The sequence below is a fragment of the Choloepus didactylus genome, chromosome 15, assembly GCF_015220235.1.
Source record: "Choloepus didactylus isolate mChoDid1 chromosome 15, mChoDid1.pri, whole genome shotgun sequence".
Taxonomy (NCBI): Eukaryota; Metazoa; Chordata; class Mammalia; order Pilosa; family Megalonychidae; genus Choloepus; species Choloepus didactylus.
This window is the reverse complement of record NC_051321.1, coordinates 31,679,890-31,698,057: the sequence shown is the minus strand read 5'-3', so window position 1 is coordinate 31,698,057 and position 18,168 is coordinate 31,679,890. Positions and strand designations below refer to the sequence as shown.

The 18,168-nt window shown below is 43.4% G+C and overlaps 1 protein-coding gene across 3 annotated transcripts in view; it reads right to left on the bottom strand.

The window, feature by feature from the left end:
- Nucleotides 1–498: 498 nt before the first annotated feature.
- Nucleotides 499–18,168, bottom strand: part of ARMH3 (armadillo like helical domain containing 3) — a 315,522-nt gene continuing 297,852 nt past the window's right edge. For 2 of the 3 annotated variants that reach the window (XM_037804193.1, XM_037804194.1), the window contains exons 25-26: nucleotides 4,226–4,342; nucleotides 499–2,240 (exon numbers count right to left, since the gene is read on the bottom strand). In XM_037804193.1, coding sequence (XP_037660121.1) covers nucleotides 2,148–2,240; nucleotides 4,226–4,342 — 210 coding nt within the window. In that variant the 3' untranslated portion in view covers nucleotides 499–2,147. The remainder of the gene's footprint in view (nucleotides 2,241–4,225; nucleotides 4,343–18,168) is intronic. The other variant, XM_037804195.1, reaches the window with a different exon arrangement.

The following is an 18,168-nucleotide window of genomic DNA, read 5'->3' as shown; positions in this document are numbered from 1 at the left end:
TTGTCTTTGGGGGCAATGCCCTGCTCCTGGCTTTCCCCTAGCCCTGGAGGAGCCTCCATATACCTGACAGAGGCTGGGGCATGGACAGAGCATGGGCAGCTCCTTTTGGAGTTGATTTCTAGGAAAGGATAGAGACTCCTTCTTGGAATGAGTGTATGTGAAGAAATAAGAGATAGGCTTTTACAATAGAAGGTAAGAAGTCCTCTGCTTATTGCCCCAACCCCTAACCCTGCCCTTGTTCACCCTATAAGAAAGGCTGGCAGGAATCCAGAAATGGCCCAATGGGTTGTCTGGCCTCCTCAATGAAGTTTGGAGAAAAGGAAATTTCTCCCTCCATCCACCCAAAGGGCAAGGAAGGCTACAACTCAGAAAGGCACTGGCCTCCAACAGGGCCAGAAGACTCAGAGGGCGAGTGTTTGCAAGGACAGGCAGGGGTCACCTAGCAAGAAGGGACCAACACTTCAGAGATTACCTTAACTCTGTCTTTGAGAAATGATTTCTAGGAGACAGAGGTTAAGAAATAAAACAGACACTAAAAAGACCGTCCCATACAAATCACTGTTTAATAATTTCAACTTGCCTCCAGCTCCAGTTCCTCTGGGGTTTATCACCCTGGAAAACATTAATTGCCCCCAGCTGAGCTAGCCATCTAGCGATCAGAGATGATCCAGGCCTTGCACTCTTAGGTATCTATCCTACATATGGTAGCACATTGGTGGCTTCTGTAGAATCAGTGCAGATCTGCTCAATGTTGGAGCCAGAATTCTGGTTCCCGGGGAGGACAAGTAACCCAAAGAGATTCTTGAGGCCGAGTGGAACAGCAGCAGAGGATGTCCCAGACCTGCTCTCACTGCTGGGTTTCTGCACCTGGATTCTTCCTGTGCTGTTTGCTCCCTGCCATCCCGAGGGCTTTAGAAAGTGCTTTTTAGAAAGGAAGGATCTCAGAGCAGCAGCTACTTCTGAGGTAGCTGTGGGAAGGGAAAACTGACAGTGGTCCCATGAATGCTATTCAAAGGAGGAACCGCAGGCCAACTTCCCAAAGATTAGGAGACTTGCCTGTGGCTCCATCCAGCATAGGTGAGGCAGAATAGAGGTCTTATCCATGATGCTCACTTTGGCCTCTTTCAGATGGAGGGCACCCTGCCCCCATCAGGTTCTCTCCCTCCCAGGCACCAGACCACAGCAGAAATGGATTTCTCCCCAGAGGAAATTCTCAGGCAGGCTGGATGTAAACAACAGCCGGGTGAGGGGGCGGAACACGTGGAGGGAAGCTGCAGAGGCAGGAGAGGTTCCCAGAGGAGGTGGTGCTAGGGAGACGGGGAAGCTGCTGGAAAGGCAACCAGCAAAGTAGGCACCTGAGGGCTCCAGAAAACCTGTCAATGTTTATTTCACATACACACCCTAAACACAGTTTAAAAGAAGTTGAAAATGAAAAGCTAAGGTTGCGACCCTATTGTGCTGATAAATTAACAGTGGTTTGGAAGGCAGGAGCATTCAACAGGTGCTCCTGGTGTCCAAAACTCAAATCTAGAAACTGGAAGCTGGAAAGCAGAGCACTGGGCAAATTCTAATCTCCAATTTCCCAGAGAAGTCAGCTCTGGACCTAGAAAATAGAAGTCACTCCTCTCCTTCCCCACCCTAAGCTTGAGCTAGGAGTCCTACTGACTGGTCAGAATGCCAATGGGGGTAGGGGACAGAGATTTCAAGCCCAGCTCAGCCCCAGGCCCCAAAGTAGGATGTGGCTCCGTCTTCATCTGAGAGTTGGTCTTTTTTTCAGAAGGCTGGGAAAGCCACTGACCCTCAGGGTGGTGGCATCATCCTGAGGCTTGCTCCTCCAGCTCCCGGAACTTAGTCAGTGGCTACAATTTGTAATCTCAACGGGAAATGTGATGGGAGTGTCCAAGGAGCCCACCTTGGAAGTCCCCACATTCTTGGAGGCCTCTCCCTGCTCCCACCCATCCCTCCCCAAATAAGATTATCCCTGGCTTGCCCCTACTTGTCCGTGCTCCACTGAAGTGCGGCCTTCACGGACAGAACTTGGTATCTGTGATTCTAACTTTGGGGGCAGGCCCCTCTTCCCTCACTCCTCCTCCACCCCAGGAGCCTCATGGGAAGGGCAGTCAGTGGTTGCTCAGGTGGGCATGGCCTCAGGAGATAGTGGAGAACTCCTTGAGTAGGACCTCTTGGCTGAGGGTGTGGAAGGCCAGGTTCTTCCGGACGTTGGTGCTAATGGATCGAACCTGGGAAAGGGGAGGGAAGGTGGGAGGGCAGAGGCAGAGAGAAAACAGGAGAATTAGTTACAAACAGTAGAGAGCAGTGCCTGGGGCATAGGCCCAAGATGCAGTGCTAGAAGTTTCTTTCTGAGGAAATGAACCTTAACACCTATTATGCTTGTAGGCAAATGAACCATCAGTTCCATGACAGAGGGAAGAAAAGAAGAGGGGCTGGGAGGCAAATTCTAGAGGATGCAAGGAGTGTCTGAGCTCCTGAGGTGGTAGAAGCAGACACATTAACATAGAGGGAGGGCTGAGGTCAGGCCTTTGTCCTTGCCTCAGCCATGCAGAAGGGAGACTGGTCTGAGTGGGGAGGAGAAAACAGGCAGGAGCCACTTCCTTTTACTCTAGAGGACTCATGCTCGTAAGCCACCTCTCTTCTAATGTGCTTTTAGCCTCCTCACTTTCTCCTTGGATTTATCTAATTTGGGGGGCTGAAAGGAGCATTTAGAGATACAGCTCTTGTCTTGCTTAGATGGCAGGAGTGTGATCCAAGGCCAATGACCAGTATCAGGTCATACAGCTACTGAGTCCTAGGCTTGGGAGAGGGACCCAAGTTTCTTAACTCTTAGTCCAGTACTCTTGCCATACCACAAAGATGTGTCCCCACTTTAGAGGGATATCTGTGATGTATCCTTGCTGTGTCCCCACTGCTCACCTCACATACATTCCATACACAGACCAAAAGCCTTGCAGGAAGTGTTGCCTGTGTTAACAGGGTTGAAAAGACTTGTGGAGAAGGGGTTAAGGAGCCAAACTTCCCACTCTGAGTGGGTAGTAAGAGGACTCTAGAGGACTCCAGAAGGAAATTTGTCCATGGGAAATAGGTGTGTATGTTGTGTGTGAGACAAAGCAGGGCGGGGAAGAGGAGGAGGACAGTTAGAGAAAAGGAATGTGTATTCCCCACATCAATTTAAAGGCTTACCAACCACCCCATAAAAATACTCTAGTATCTTTTTACACTAATGGCTTCCCTGTTCCTAACTAACTCACCCCAGACCATGCTTTCCTCACCCTGTAAAAGCCAGAAGTCCCAAATCCTAGAAATGTCATGTCAGGGTCAGAGTTGGCCTGTGTCTAGCATGAGACAGACAAAATCTAAAATCCAGCACTTTCACTAAGGACTCTGCATGGAAGTAAATGCTGGGATGATACAAATTCTGGGACAAGCGAAATGGGTGCAGAGGCCTGTAACTCCTGATCTCAGGTCCCAGCCAGGATACTTGTATACAACCAAGCAGGTGGGGTGGGGTGGCAGGGCCTCAGGCAGGCTGAGCATTTCTTGAGAGCAGCTCTGAGCACAGCTCTGAGGACAGAAAGGATGATAAACATCTCCTAGTGCCCAACTTGGTGAAGATTCTGACTGGGAGGTGGTGTAGGAGGCAGTGCAAATGCTTGCTGATTCCAGGTGGCCAAGGGTGGGGCTGCAGGAAGCTGAGTGATTAGAAAGTAGAAGTGGGGGTAGAGAGTGAAGATGGGGGAACTAGTTTGGGATGACACTCAGACCAGGAGCCAGTTAGGATTCACTGTGCAGTGACTGCATGAGGAGAAGAATCAGTTACTCTCATTAGTTGCTCTGAGGATAGGATAAGGAGTAGTGGATAGGATAAGTAGTAGTGAGCCAGGGCTGCCATTGAGAACACATGTCAAACTCCAGGCCCAGTTGAAGCTGAGCAGGGGCTGTCTCCATGGCTACAGAGGAGAGGTGGGCAATGCTGCCCCAGGCTTCTCACCCTTCCCAGCCTGGCACTAGTGCCCTGGGGAGAAGTCTCTTTTCTCACTGCCTGGTCCTGCACTGCTTTGGGGGAAGAAGTTGTATGCCCAATCCCAGCATACTCAAGTCTTGTTTTATCAGCCTTTGGCAAACTGCATTTGTTCCCAGATGCCCACCTGCAAGGGTGGGAAAGGGCCCCCAAGGGACACAGGCCGAGCTGGGGGAGGGGCAAACTCACCAGCTCTTTGAAGAAGGCTGCCTCCTTGTGCTGCTCTGAGTAGCGCTCGTACTGGTCCAGGCCATCCTGCAGCTTCAGTGTGAGTGTGTCATAGTTGGCTCGCACTACTTCCAGCACCTGGGGGAAGTCAAGGGCCAGGCAGGGCTTAGGTCATGCAAACCCCAGGCTGCTCAGCCCCCAGGTCCCTACTGCTTCCCTGCTGAGTCAGAATCAGTCTGGGGTGATACCCTCAAGAGATCTTGCTCCACTACTTTATCACTCAGAAAAAGACCTGGCCAACGAGAGCAGATACTCAAGTTTCTGGGAACACTTTCTAATCTCCTCTATTCCTCTTACCCCCAACTTCCCTGACCAGTTCAACCTTGCCAATGCTATTTAGTGTAAGTGTCTGAGCTCACCAAGTATCCTTGATTCCTTAACTGTGTTCTCAACCCTATTCCAAAGCTTTCTCTGGCCGGGTTGTCACAGTTGCTGACAAAGACTTTGCTAAAGTTTGCTTCCTTCTCCCTTTCTGGGTACCATACTTCTTCTGTCCTGGGATGTTCCTGAACACCATCTGCCACTGTCTTAATCTTGCAATGCCAACTCAGTCTTCCTATCTAATGTGTGGATAAAACTTTTAGGCATCTCAGCCTTGGGGTGCAGGCATCTGTGCCAGTTTGAATATATTGTGTCCCCCAAATGCCATTATCTTTGATGTAATCTTGTGTAGGCAAATGTAGTCAGTGTTGATTAGATTGTAATTCTTTGAGTGGTTCTTTGGAATGCGCCCCACCCAGCTGTGGGTGATGACTCTAACTGGATAATTTCCATGGAGTGTTGGCCCGCCCATTGGGTGGGCCTTGATCAGTGGAGCCATATAAATGAGCTGACGGGCAGAGGGAATTCAGTGCAGCTGTGAGCGACGTTTTGAAGAGGAGCTACAGCCAAGAGGGACACTTTGAAGAAAGCATAGAAGCTGCAGATGAGAGACAGTTGAAGACGGCCGTTGAAAGCAGACTTTTGCTCCAGAGAAGTGAAGAGAGGACAAATACTCCAAGTACAACTAAGAGTGACATTTTTGAGGAACTGCAGCCTAGAGAGGAATGTCCAGGGAGAAAGCCATTTTGAAACCAGAACTTTGGAGCAGACACCAGCTACGTGCCTTCCCAGCTAACAGAGGTTTTCTGGACACCATTGGCCATCCTCCAGTGAAAGTACCCAATTGCTGATGTGTTACCTTGGACACTTTATGGCCTTAAGACTGTAACTGTGTAACCAAATAAACCCCCTTTTATAAAAGCCAATCCATTTCTGGTGTTTTGCATTCCAGCAGCATCAGCAAACTATAACAGCATCTTTTTAGATTAATCTAGAGCTAACCTCCTCCCTTTTGTTCTGATGAATGGTCTCTCCCCCACAATACCTCTCTCTGACTTTCTGTGGGGGGTATGTGAACCTCCACTGACTCCAGGAACTTTAGGTCTCTGAGGTTCCAGAAGGAAGGAACTACCATGGTCAGGCCTGATGTGACTTCAGCTTATCAGACCATGAATCAAAGGTACGACTGTTAGGGTAAGAGGCACTACATTAAGATAGAAGTGAACTGCAGAGAAAGGAGACACCAGGAGAGCAAACAACTGGCACATTCTAGGAATCTGGGTGATAACTACTCTGCAACCACATCTGACCTGGGAGGAAAGCCTATGACATCATGGAGAGGTCCCTGCTAAGTAGAGACCTTGAGGAGAATGAGTGATGAGGGAGGCTTAGCTCTGACAGATGGTAGGGGTGAAGGGAATAAGGTGGAGTCAGGACTGGTCAGAAGGACTGAGGATGGGCTCCTGAAGGAGGCAAAAGTGTCTTTGGGCTGTTTCTGTCATCCGTCCAGTCTTACATCAGGACAGATTTCACTTGGTAGCAAACACTTCTGCCTGCCAAGAATTCCTGAGGAGAGAGTAGGGCTGGAGAGTACAGGGAAAGCTTGTGTCACTATGGGAAAGACACTGAATTTTGGGGGGAGGGATAGCTAGGGAAAAAGTCTGGCCCACGTTTCTGACTCAGGGTCCTTCCCTCTGGTCACCTAGCTCCACAAGATCACTTTGCTTGGCTGTGTCCCACAGACCCTAGTATAGGCTGGCTCCTCTGCTTCTAATTACATTTGTCAGCTCTGTAGCAGGAGGATAGGTATCCGCAATGACAGTCACCCACAAAATAATCCAGCTCTTTCATGCATGTGGGCTACAATTGTGGCTGAAATGTCTACAGCCAAGGCCTTGGCTCAGAAATGAATGGCTCAAGCCCAAAAAAAGGCATAACTCCTCCAAGATGGAACAAGCCCCCTGGGACCAGGCAAAATAGAGTAGCACATGCTTTCCTAGGCCCTGAAATCTGGGCAGCCTCAGCAATGCCTATGATCCAGCAAATTGGTCTCTGCCTTCCCTGAGGGGTGTTAGATGCCAAAAGACCAACCCCATACTAAAGCCGATTTCTGAGAAGGAACAGCATGAAAAGTGATCGCTGTACCTTCTGACTGCAACCTGAGAGCCTCAGGTATGGCTGCCTTGATTACTTGGGCTTTCTCCTCTTGCCAGGACAGAGTGAAGGTCTAAAATCTTACTCAAAACAGAGATTTTTCCTTTCCTAGTAAAGCTGGCTTTTGCCAGTATAGCTTAGTTCAGTCTGCTGCACGGAGGTGAAAGCAGAGAAAGCCCCTGAACTATTAGCTCCTTGGAAAGAAACCAGAGGCCTGGCTAGACTTCATGTATAAGCTCTCCTTTTGTCCAGACATTACCTACTGCTACTTCCTCCTTCCCTTGCCCTTTCTTGTGGGCTTACTCCCTTTCTTCCTCTTTCACTCAGAGGAAAGATGCCTCTAGGTTCATCCACTCTCTGCCTTCTCCTGTCCTCATCACTCTGCTTTCATTCCCAAGAGAAGTAGATGTTCTAAGTGCATATCTGGGCCTCAACTCATTCACTAAAGCACTAGGGAGTACTTTCCTACTTTGGAATGGTGCTTTCCACAGCGGTAGACTTCAGGACTATACCCCATCTGAATCTCACACTCAGTACTGGCCTGGGACATGGTAAGGGGAGCACTTAGGCAAAGGGCAACCATCCAGAACACCTGGGCCTAAAGGCCTTTATGCTTTGCTATAATTTGCAGCCTTAGTATCCAGCTTCCTGTCAACTCCAAAGGGCCCCTCCCATACTAGGATCCCTCTCTAAACCACCAGGTAACAGTCTATTCCCCAAATACAAGTTCACCTTCTTTCATCAGCTATTGGGCTTTATGGGCTTCCCAGAACATGCCCACCACCTCAGTCCAAGGTAGCTCCAAAGTCAGTGAAGCACCTACAAGTCGCATGCTTTCTAAAGAATCCTTACACTCCCATCTATGGTGCTCAGTAGACAGCACCTTTGGTCCTGGCAAGGGGTCTGATACAGAAAGAGGACTGAACTGGGGGCTCCATTTTTGCTATAGGATCTCAGACAATTCACCTAACCTCTTTGAGCCTCAGTCTTTCTTTTTATAAAATGGACCTTGAATCCACCTTCCTAAAATGACATGGGAATACAAGTTTTGAGTTCCTGGAGGTAACATACAATTGAGGGAAACACTAACATCCCAGCGGCTACACAGCTTCTACCTGGACGGCTCCTGGGACGTTACAATCCCAGAAAGTACCTTCCTATTTCAAACTGTCCCAAAGCTTCTATATGCATAAATGACTCTTCATCACAAAGGAACATTTTCTGGATTTAAGTGAAAGACAGGGGATAATAAACGGCCCTTGTTTCAAAGATCCCATGCCCCATTCTTTGCCCTGATACACTTTGCCTCAAGAGAGGGAAAAACAAATAGGGAGCCCTTAACACTTGCCCCTGAGGTCTCTGGAAGGGGAAGAGCCTGAGGAAAAAAAAAAATTATTAAGAACATAGGCCTTGAGGTCAGAGAGACCTGAAATTCTTAGTCCAAGTAGCTGCGTAAATGTATACAAGTTACTTAACTTCTTTGAGCCTCAGTTTTATCTTTATAATGGAGATAACACTATCTACGTCATAAGGTTGATGTGAGGATGAAATGAGATAATCCATGTTGAAAGATTGTCCAAAGCATGGTACCCAATAAATTGTCAATAAATGTTTACTAATTTTATAATGAAAGCCTCTTTCTGGTGACTTCTGGTAGAAGTTTCCTGCTGTCCCCAGATAATTCTAATCATAAGACCCCAGGAACTAGCGGTCCTAGTTCCTGGGGTCTCTCACATCTTCATTCAGTCTATCTGATGAAGAGGCCAAACTTCCTATTCAATTTGAAAGCAAGTGTCTCATAATGACCTTATTGTCTTGAATGTAACTGGCAATGCACCAGCCAGAACTCAGAAAATACCCAGTACCCACTGCCAACTAAGTGCAAGGGAATATAGTTACACTAAAGAAAGACTGAGCAGAGAGGCCCACAGAGGACTGGCTTTGCATGATGCAGGTTATGAGGCTCTTGGCCACATCAGTATTAGGATGTCTTCAAAGACAGGAAGGAAAAGAAATTCCAGTGTACAAGGTTTAAAATTGCTGGGGAGGTTTCAGACACATACACACCCTTCCCCTAGCACACACATTAGGCACCCCCCACAGACTATTCAATAGCTTGTGTCTCATTTTTTTTTTTAAGCAGGGCTTTTTTTTTTTTTAATTTTCTTTTTTTTCTTTTCTTTTTCTTTTTTTTTATTAAATTCAGTTTTATTGAAATACATTCGCACACCATACAATCATCCATGGTATACAATCCACTGTCCACAGTATGATAACATAGTTATGCGTTCATCACCACAATCTATCTCTGAACATTTTCCTTACATCAGAAGGAACCAGAACAAGAATAAAAAATAAAAGTGAAAAAAGAACACCCAAATCATCTCCCCATCCCACCCCATTTGTCCTTTAGTTTTTGTCCCCATTTTTCTACTCATCCATATACTAAAGGGGGTGTGATCCACAAGGTCTTCTTAATCACACTGTCACCCCTTGTAATCTACATTATTATATAATTGTCTTCAGGAGTCCAGACTGCTGGGTTGGAGTTTGGTAGTTCCAGGTATTTACTTCTAGCTATTCCAATACATTAAAACCTAAGAGGTGTTATCTATATAGTGCATAAGAATGTCCACCAGAGTGACCTCTCGACTCCATTTGAAATCTCTCAGCCACTGAACCTATTACGTCTCACTTTGCATCCCCCTTTTGGTCAAGAAGATACTCTCAGTCCCACGATGCCGGGTCCACATTCATCCACGGGAGTCATATTCTGCATTGCCAGGGAGATTTACAACCCTGGGAGTCGGGTCCCACGTAGCGGGGAGAGCAGCGAGTTCACCTGTTGAGATGGCTCAGTTAGAGAGAGAGAGGGCCACATCTGAGCAACAAAGAGGTACTCAGAGGGAGACTCTTAGGCACAACTACATGCAAGTTTAGACTCTCCTTTGCAGTAACGAGCTTCATAAGGGCAAGTCCCATGATCGAGGGCTCAGCACATCAAACTGCCAGTCCCAATGTTTGTGACAACATCAACACCAGTCCAGGTGAGGATGTCCAACACATCCGCACCTTCCCCCAGATCCTCGGTGCTGGGGAGGGGGAGGCTGTAAATGTATTTTTTATTATCTGCCCAAATTACTCTGGGATGTGTCACTATTTCACTCCAGCCTATACTAACCTACCGTATCTCACTTCCTATTCAAAGTTCCACGCAATTGTGGTGTTTGAACAAATCGACTGTAGAGTTGTACCGTTTAGAAAATTTAGATCCTGTACCAAATAGATATCTCTTCCCTTGGTCTCACAAGGAAGTTGAAGTTTTAAAACACAATCAGTTTCAACCTTTACCCTTTGGCTTGGCTTGCCCTGGTCTTAACCAGACCTAAGCAGGGCTTTTGAAATGTGAAATAACTTCTAGCCTGAAGATAGCAACAAAGGAGAATCACAAGTTGGAAAAGTTCCTGGCAATCACTATCCATCTTTGATGCCAGAGGGCTGTGCCCTGTGCCTGAATAACTGCAGACACGCTCAAATCTCTGTTGGACTAAATTCCCAGCAGAATGAGAATGAGAGGACAATTAAGTAATAGGATGTAACCTGATAGCAAATATGTATTTGTTACCTTCTTCTCAATTTGAACTGACGTCTACGGCATGACCTAATTGGGGAAAGCATATAAGTTTGTTGCCAACCCACTCCCAGCCAGGGCAACATGTCTGGCCTTCCCTAGAGGTGAGACTGTTAAAGGAGAATACACATAGAGAAACTTACTGAAGATAACAATAGAGAAAATTACTGAAACTTTTTACAGAATAGGACATAAACTTGGACCCTGTCAAGATGGCAGTGTGGTAAAATAGAAAAAGGCTATGGAATCAGAAATCTGGGTGCACATCTTGACACAGCCATTTACTAGTTATATGGCCTTTACCTGTCTGAGCCTTGGTTTCCTTATCTGTGAAACAGTCATAATAATATTTCACTAAATATTAGTGATAATATATAAGTATAAAAATCTAAGTGATAGGATCTAGCAAATAGAAAATGCCAAACAAATGAAGCTATTGAAATGGAAACAAAGGGAAAAATGGAAATAGAAAGAATTTGATGTATTCAAATAAAGCGAATCAGGTGGTTAAATGGTGGCCAGGAAGGTCTGGAGTGACCCCTAATATCTGAGGACAGTGTCACAGAAGGCAACCATACCTCTTTTTGCTAAAGTGCTCCTCGGACAGAACCATACAAATAATAGTTCTGGAGGGAACTTTCACCTACCCAATGCATGGCTCTCATTTTCCAGATGAAGAAACAGAAGTCCAGAAGGATTGCAAAGTGCCCAAAGTCACAAAGCTGGGATTAGACACCAGATTTTTCTGGCTTCTTGTCCAGAACTCTTCCTATGCTGGCAGGTTGGTCTACCCTGGGGCACATTCCTGGGTTTACAGGATAAACATGATCTTCCAGAGAACAAAGATTTGAGGAATTTTAACTCAGTCATCCTAAGAAAGAGGACACATGTTCTGTGGAGAGCTGAAAGAGTAACTTGATGAAGGTCTGGTTTGACGTTGGAGCTTTTCTAACTATAAGGCTCTTCAGGGCTCCAGGGCTTGTCAATTTCCACCAGCAGCAGCTAAGAACTCTGCTCAACTCTGTTGGCAGATAGTGTAAACTATCAATAACACTTTACAGACCACTCCAAATTCATTATCAGCAAAATCTGGCTTTGGTTGCTATTTTGATTAATTAATACTCATTTGGAAGCTTGAAATTCAAAGGTCTTTAATCTTAACTTCCTCGGACTCAGCCAGCCTGTGTTCTCCAGGCTCAGGATGGGGTATCAAAGGGATTCAGTGAATCCCTTCTACAATGAATGCTCATACTCCAAGGCCAATCTTCCATTCTCCCAAAGAGATTGCACCCATTCTGTTCCACTTCCATGCAGTTCTGTTTAAAACAGGTTAAACACTGCCAAACTTCTAACCATAGTCAAATTAATCTCTGGATATTTTGAAACATATATAGGAGTTAAAAGGGAATTGGGGGGATAAGATGAAAAGGCATGTAGAGGATTTTCATAGGAGAGAATCTCTACTCATCTTTCTCACCAGACATGATCATTTTTCTATTTCAGATGTTTACTCACTAGTTAGAGAAAATGATTATTCAGCCCCATTTCTTCCAAAAAAGCAAGGAAGGACAGCCTAAGGGATTAAGCTCTAAAGCCACAAAGAAGAGCATTATCAGCACAAGTCTGGACACTGACTTTGCTTTTCTCTCTCATCAGTTAAAGGGGGCTGAGCAGGTATTGCTTATTCTACAAGGTGGTAAGGGAGAAATAACAAAAGATTGTGGTCCACAGTAAGTTGAGGGGAAACAAGAAATTCACTTCTCACCAAGATTCAGGATTTGGGACACACCTATCTTGGTGCCCAGAGGACCAAGGTTTGAATAATCAAGTTTGTTCCCCATATCACCCCTCAAAACTGTTCACTGTTCTTATTCTTAGAATAAACAGTGCTGAATATATAGTAGGCCTTCAATAATAACCAGCAGCAAATGAACAGGTAGGGAGGAGAGAAAGATACAAGTGCTGCAGACAGTTTTTATGGTAAATACATACTGAGGTAGCTCCCTCTAATCTTCCATGGAGCGACAGCAGGAAAAGTAAAATAAACCATTTCTCAGCCAGGAAGGCTGAAGCCTTTTCTCTACTAATACCCAATAAACTTCCTCAATCTCAAAGGAAGATAACCTTTCCTATAAAAATGAGAAATACCTACTCAGGGCACCACCCAACTCACTTCTCTGGATTTGTTCTAGGACTTTGACAAAAGACTGAAAGAGAAATGGGGGTGGGGGTGTGTGCTGGTCTTTCATTTCCTCTAACAGGATCTAATCTCATTTCCTGATTTTCCTCTACTTACCCAAAACCAGACCTTTCCCAGGACTGGGTATATGTTTCCCAATGAGGGACACCCTCTTTTTCTCCAGAAGCAATAGAGGTCTGTCTCTAACCTTGAAATTTCACCACTCCAAGGACAGCTTCTCAGTGGCATTCTCTCAGTTAGTTAAGTGGTGGTCAGGTGATGGACAGCTTGAAAGAGGAATTCTGATGACAGAGAAGCCAAAAGCCAATTCTTCCTCCTCCACCACAAACCAAATTTATTCTTCTAAAAGCAGTACCAGTTAAAGTTAAACAACAAGCACTGCAAAGGTGCTTTTTAAATAAAGATCTTGGGTCACTGTCGGGTCTACTGGCACCTGGCACAGAAAAAGTCTTGACTAAGAGCTAGTAATTTTCAGGATAGCGTGGGGTGGGGTAGGGTGAAGTGGTAGAAAGCATAGGGTTAAGAGTACTGCTCTAGAGCTAGCATGCCTAGATTCATATCCTAGCTTCACCACTTACTGGCAGGACAGAGCTGGGTGAGCCTCAGTTTCCTCTTCTGAATACTGGGAAGAGTAATGACGTTCAACATATAGGACTGGTTGTGAAGATTAAATAAGAGAATGCAAATGTATGTAAAGTTCCTAGAATAATTCTTGACATACGGAAAGTGCTCAGTAACTGTAACTGTTATTATTATTATTATTCTCTATCACTCTGATATGACCCTATAAATAACTGCTTTTTAGGGCCTGGAATTGGGAAGACTGATCTATTTCCATAACTTCCCTTCCAACCTCAGCCATAAAAAAGCAGGTGGCCCTTCCCTCCCACCTTTCTGGAAGAGATCTGTCTTCTACAGGTATCCTAACGAATGATTTCCTGGGGAGAGGAGAACACACTGCTTTAGGGCTTGTGTATTAGCTGGGGTAGGCAGAGTGGCAGGCCCTCTCCAGGAGAAACATACAACTACTCCTGATTTTTTCACTGAAATTGTCTTCACTAATTCTCAGCAATCTGAGGGAAGAGACCCAGTGTTACATTACAGCACTTTCACAATGCCTAACAGAGTTCTAAGAAACAGTAAACTCTCAAAGGTAAACATTTATGCTGCGGACTAATTTAGCAACTCACAGACCCAACTAAAAAGGAAAGGAATCTCTCATCAAGGTCACATGGTAAGATTAGAGTTAGGGCCTGACAGTACACTGAGCACTGTTCTCAACACTCTGATAGGCTTAAAGCCCTCAAGGCCAAGTCCTGCCTTTAAGGAGTGTTTCAGTTTCCTCGTTGCTATGGTAAATAACATACAATGGGCTGGCTTAAACAATGGGAATTTATTGGCTCATGGTTTTCAGGTTAGGAGAAGTTCAAAATCAAGGTGTGATCAAGGTAATGCTTTCTCCCAAAAGACTGGCATTCTGGGGCTGACTGCTGGTGATCTTTGGTCCTTGGCTTTTCTTGTCACATGGCAATTCACATGGTGGCCTCTCCTGGCTTCTAGGTTCCTTGACTTCCAGCTTCTGGCTGTTCCCTTTGTATCCTTCTCTCTCTGTGACCCTCCCTATAAGGCCTTTAGTAATAGGATTAAGACCCATCCCTAGTCAGTTGGGCCAACCCTAACCAAAGAAACTTAACCAAAAGTTCCTATTTACAAGAGCTCACACCTACAGGAATGGAGTAAGTTTAAAACATGCTTTCCTGTGGTACATAGTTCCAAATCACCCAAAGGAGCTAGCAAGTAAAACGGGGAATCAAGAGAAACCACCATGGAAGCATACACACAGAGATGTAAGCACATGTAGGGTTGGGTCATAACTGCCTAGTCAATGGGCAGCCAGCTTGAAATAGCTTCACACTTTACAGAGAAAATAAAGGAGCCCAAGGTCTCTTCTCTTTTGTCTACCACCTCATCTACTTTACAATCCTGTGTTAGTTCTGAGTACAAAATTCTCCACCAGCAGAGCAGAGTTCCTGAGAGAGCAGCTACAGGGAGGACTATTAGCTCTGACAGGTCTGTGACTCTGGCACTAACAGCTTAGGCGCCATCAAGGCCAATTATCTGAAGGGCAGATTATTCAGGATCAGCCCTGACATTTTGAAGAGATAGGTCCTGCAAAAAAGATGAGTAAAAGGTGGAAAGGATGGGAAAGAAAGACATTCACTTCACTCCCCAAATACACAAACTGTAGCTTGGATTTCTCAGAAATCAGATTTGACCCATTCAGAAATGCCCTTCTGATGCGTGTTCAATTTAGCAATGAATTTCAACTGTATAAATTCAGCTCAAATGTACAGTGTACCCATTATATAACTGTCCAAAACAACCTAACAGGCACACATGATCTTTGAATAACTGGGTCCGAAATCTTGCTGAGTTATTTTTAGCACTTGTTTGCATACTGCAACCAACAAATTTGCATCTCAGAAGACAAGAAACAATTAGATCCATGAGTTCCATGCCTAACTACTATCCAGAGAAGACTATAGCTTCTTCTAGATGCTGTTGGCTTAACCTTTTCTTATACAGGAGAAAGCTTGGTCCATGCTAGCTGGACATAGTCTAAAAGAGGCACAGTGGCCAAGTAGATAGTCAAAAGGACAAAACATCAGAGATGCAAGAACTTTATGTTTCAACTCTTCGCGCTTTTCTGAGAAGCTTGAGGGTCAAGTCTTTGTAAATGATCACTGTGAAGTCACAATCTGGGCATGAGAATGAAAGGGAAAAATGAGGAAAGGTCAGAAATGTGGATCTCAAAATGGATATAAAATGCTCACCATATATACTGTCTCCAATGTCCATTCAAGACAAAAAGGAAAGGAAATTCAAGTAGAAGGGGACAATATATGAATATTTAATGGAAAGAAAGGTTCTGTGAGAAATGTGTGAATTTTTAAAAATTTAGCTGTCTAACTCAGGGTATACTGTAATATTCTTAAGTAGTTCAGACTTCCACTTTCAATCATGGTGGCATAACTGAGACCTGGGAAAACAAACAACCAGGTCAGACAAACAACTGAAGAGCTGTAGGCAGAACAATTCTCAGAGGTTACACAGGCTAACTGGAAGGTATCTGAATTTTGACCAACCAGAATGAAGAGTCCTTGTTGAAGACCTGGGCATTCAAAAGAGATACAGAAAGAGTCACACCTTAGTAGCGGAACTAAACAAGCTCTCGAGTAGAGGTTACTCGAAACATATCCATATAAAGCATAAAAGGAAGGCTCAAAAGGATCTCATTGCTCCACAAGTAACTTACTCGCTTTCTTGAATAAAGTCCAATACCATTTAGAGAAAGACAAGCAAATCTAGCACTCAACTACAAAACATTCACAATGCCTACTATCCAATAAAAAATTACCAGCATGTCAAGAAGCAGGAAAATGTGATCCATAACTAGGAAAAACATCAATCAACAGAAACAGAACCAGAAATGAGAGATGACAGAATTAGCAATAAGGACAGTCAAAGAGTTATGATAAATATGTTCAAGTATTTAAAGAAGAACTATGAACACAGCAAAATGGAAGATATTTAAAAAGAACCAAATGAGACTTCTAGAGATGAAAAACACAACATCTGAAAAGAAAATTTCACCAGGTAGGATTAATAATTAGAATAATAATAATTAATAATTAGAACTGTAGAACAAAACATGGTATTAGAAACTATTCAGGATGTCACAGAAAATTGTAGAGTAGGAAGCATCAGTTGTGGTCTCTTAACCTAACAACCCTTAAACTAGAAAAACTGAACAGGTTTTGGAACTCTAGAACCTGATCTTATACTTAGAACAACCAGGGGAGGGCTTGATGAAGAGAGAGGCTGCTAAAATTTGGTAGGAGAGCAGTGTGGGCAAACCAGCTACCATCCCATACTCCTAAGCCCCTGTAACAATAACAGTATGAGTGGGAAGGGACAAAGATATATAGGAGCAGAGTACTGAAACTAAGTTGGTATTTTTCTAACCAGGTTGTTATAAGTTTATGATGTTAATTGTAATCCCCAAGGTAATCACTGAGAAAATAAAAAATATATATACAGAAAAGGAAAGAAAAAGAGAATAAAAATGGTTCACTACAAAAATCAACTAAAATCAAAACAGATTAATAGAAGAACAAAAACACATAGGACCTACATCAAACAAATACCTAAATGGCAGAAACCCTTTCATATCAATAATTACTTTAAATATAAATGGATTAAACCCTGTAATTAAAAAGCAGATATTGGCAGAATACATTGAAAAACACACACACATGATCCGTCTTTTTATGCTGTATACAAGAAACTTTATATACAAAGACACAAAGATGCTAAATGTAAAATGATAGAAAAAGAGTCTATGCAAATAGTAACCAAAATACATTTTAAGTAAAAAAAGGTTACAAGAAATAAAGAAGGACATTACATATTGATAAAGGGCTCAAAACATCAAGAAGATATAATAATTATAGATATATGTACACCTAATAGAGCCCCAAAATATATGAAGCAAAAATTGACAGAATTGAAGTGAGAAATAGTTCTACACTAAGAGTTCCAAGGTTTCAATATTCCACTTCAATAAAGAATAGAACAACCAGATAGAAGATCAACAAGGAAACAGTTCTTGAACAACATTATAAACCAATCAAATCTAACAGGCATATACAGATCACGCTACACAGTAACAGCAGAATAACATTCTTCTCAAGTGCACAGGGAACATTTTCCATGACAGACCATATGTCAGGCCACAGAAAAAGTCTTAAAAAATTAAAAAAAGACTGCAAAGTATCTTTTTCTGATCATAATATAATGAAACTAGAAATCAACAAAAGAAAGAAAACTGTAAAACTCACAAACTGTGGCAATTAAACAATACACTCCTAAACAATCAATGAGTCATAAAAGAAATCACAATTAAAATTACAAAATATCTGAAAGAAAGGAAGGCAAAAACACAACATAATAAAAATTAAGGGGCACAGCAAAAGCAGTGCTAAAAGGGAAATATATAGCTGTAAATGCTGACATTAAAAAAAAACCTAACTGTAAACCTTAAGAAACTAGAAAAAGAGCAAACTAAATCTTAAGTAAGCAGAGGAAAGGAAATAATAAAGAGTAGAGCAAAAATAAATGCAATACACAATATAGAGAAAAACCAATGAAACCAGAAGTTTGTTCTTTGAAAGGATCAATGAAACTGCCAAATCTTTAAATTAATTAAGGAAAAAAAAAGAATCAAATTATTAAATCAGAAATGAAATGGGGATATTATTACAGAATTTACAGAAATAAAAAAGATTTAAGAGAATACTGTGAACAATTCTACATCAACAAACTGGATAACCTAGATGAAATGAAGATATTCCTAGAAAGGCACAAACTACCAAAACTGATTCAAGAAGAAATAAAAAACCTGATTAGTCTTATAAAAAGTAAGGACAGGAAGGGTAAAGGTTGAAACTGACTGTGTGTTAAATCTTCAACTTTCATGTGAGACCATGGGAAGAGATGCTTATTTGGTGCAGGATCTATATTTTCTAAACAATAAAA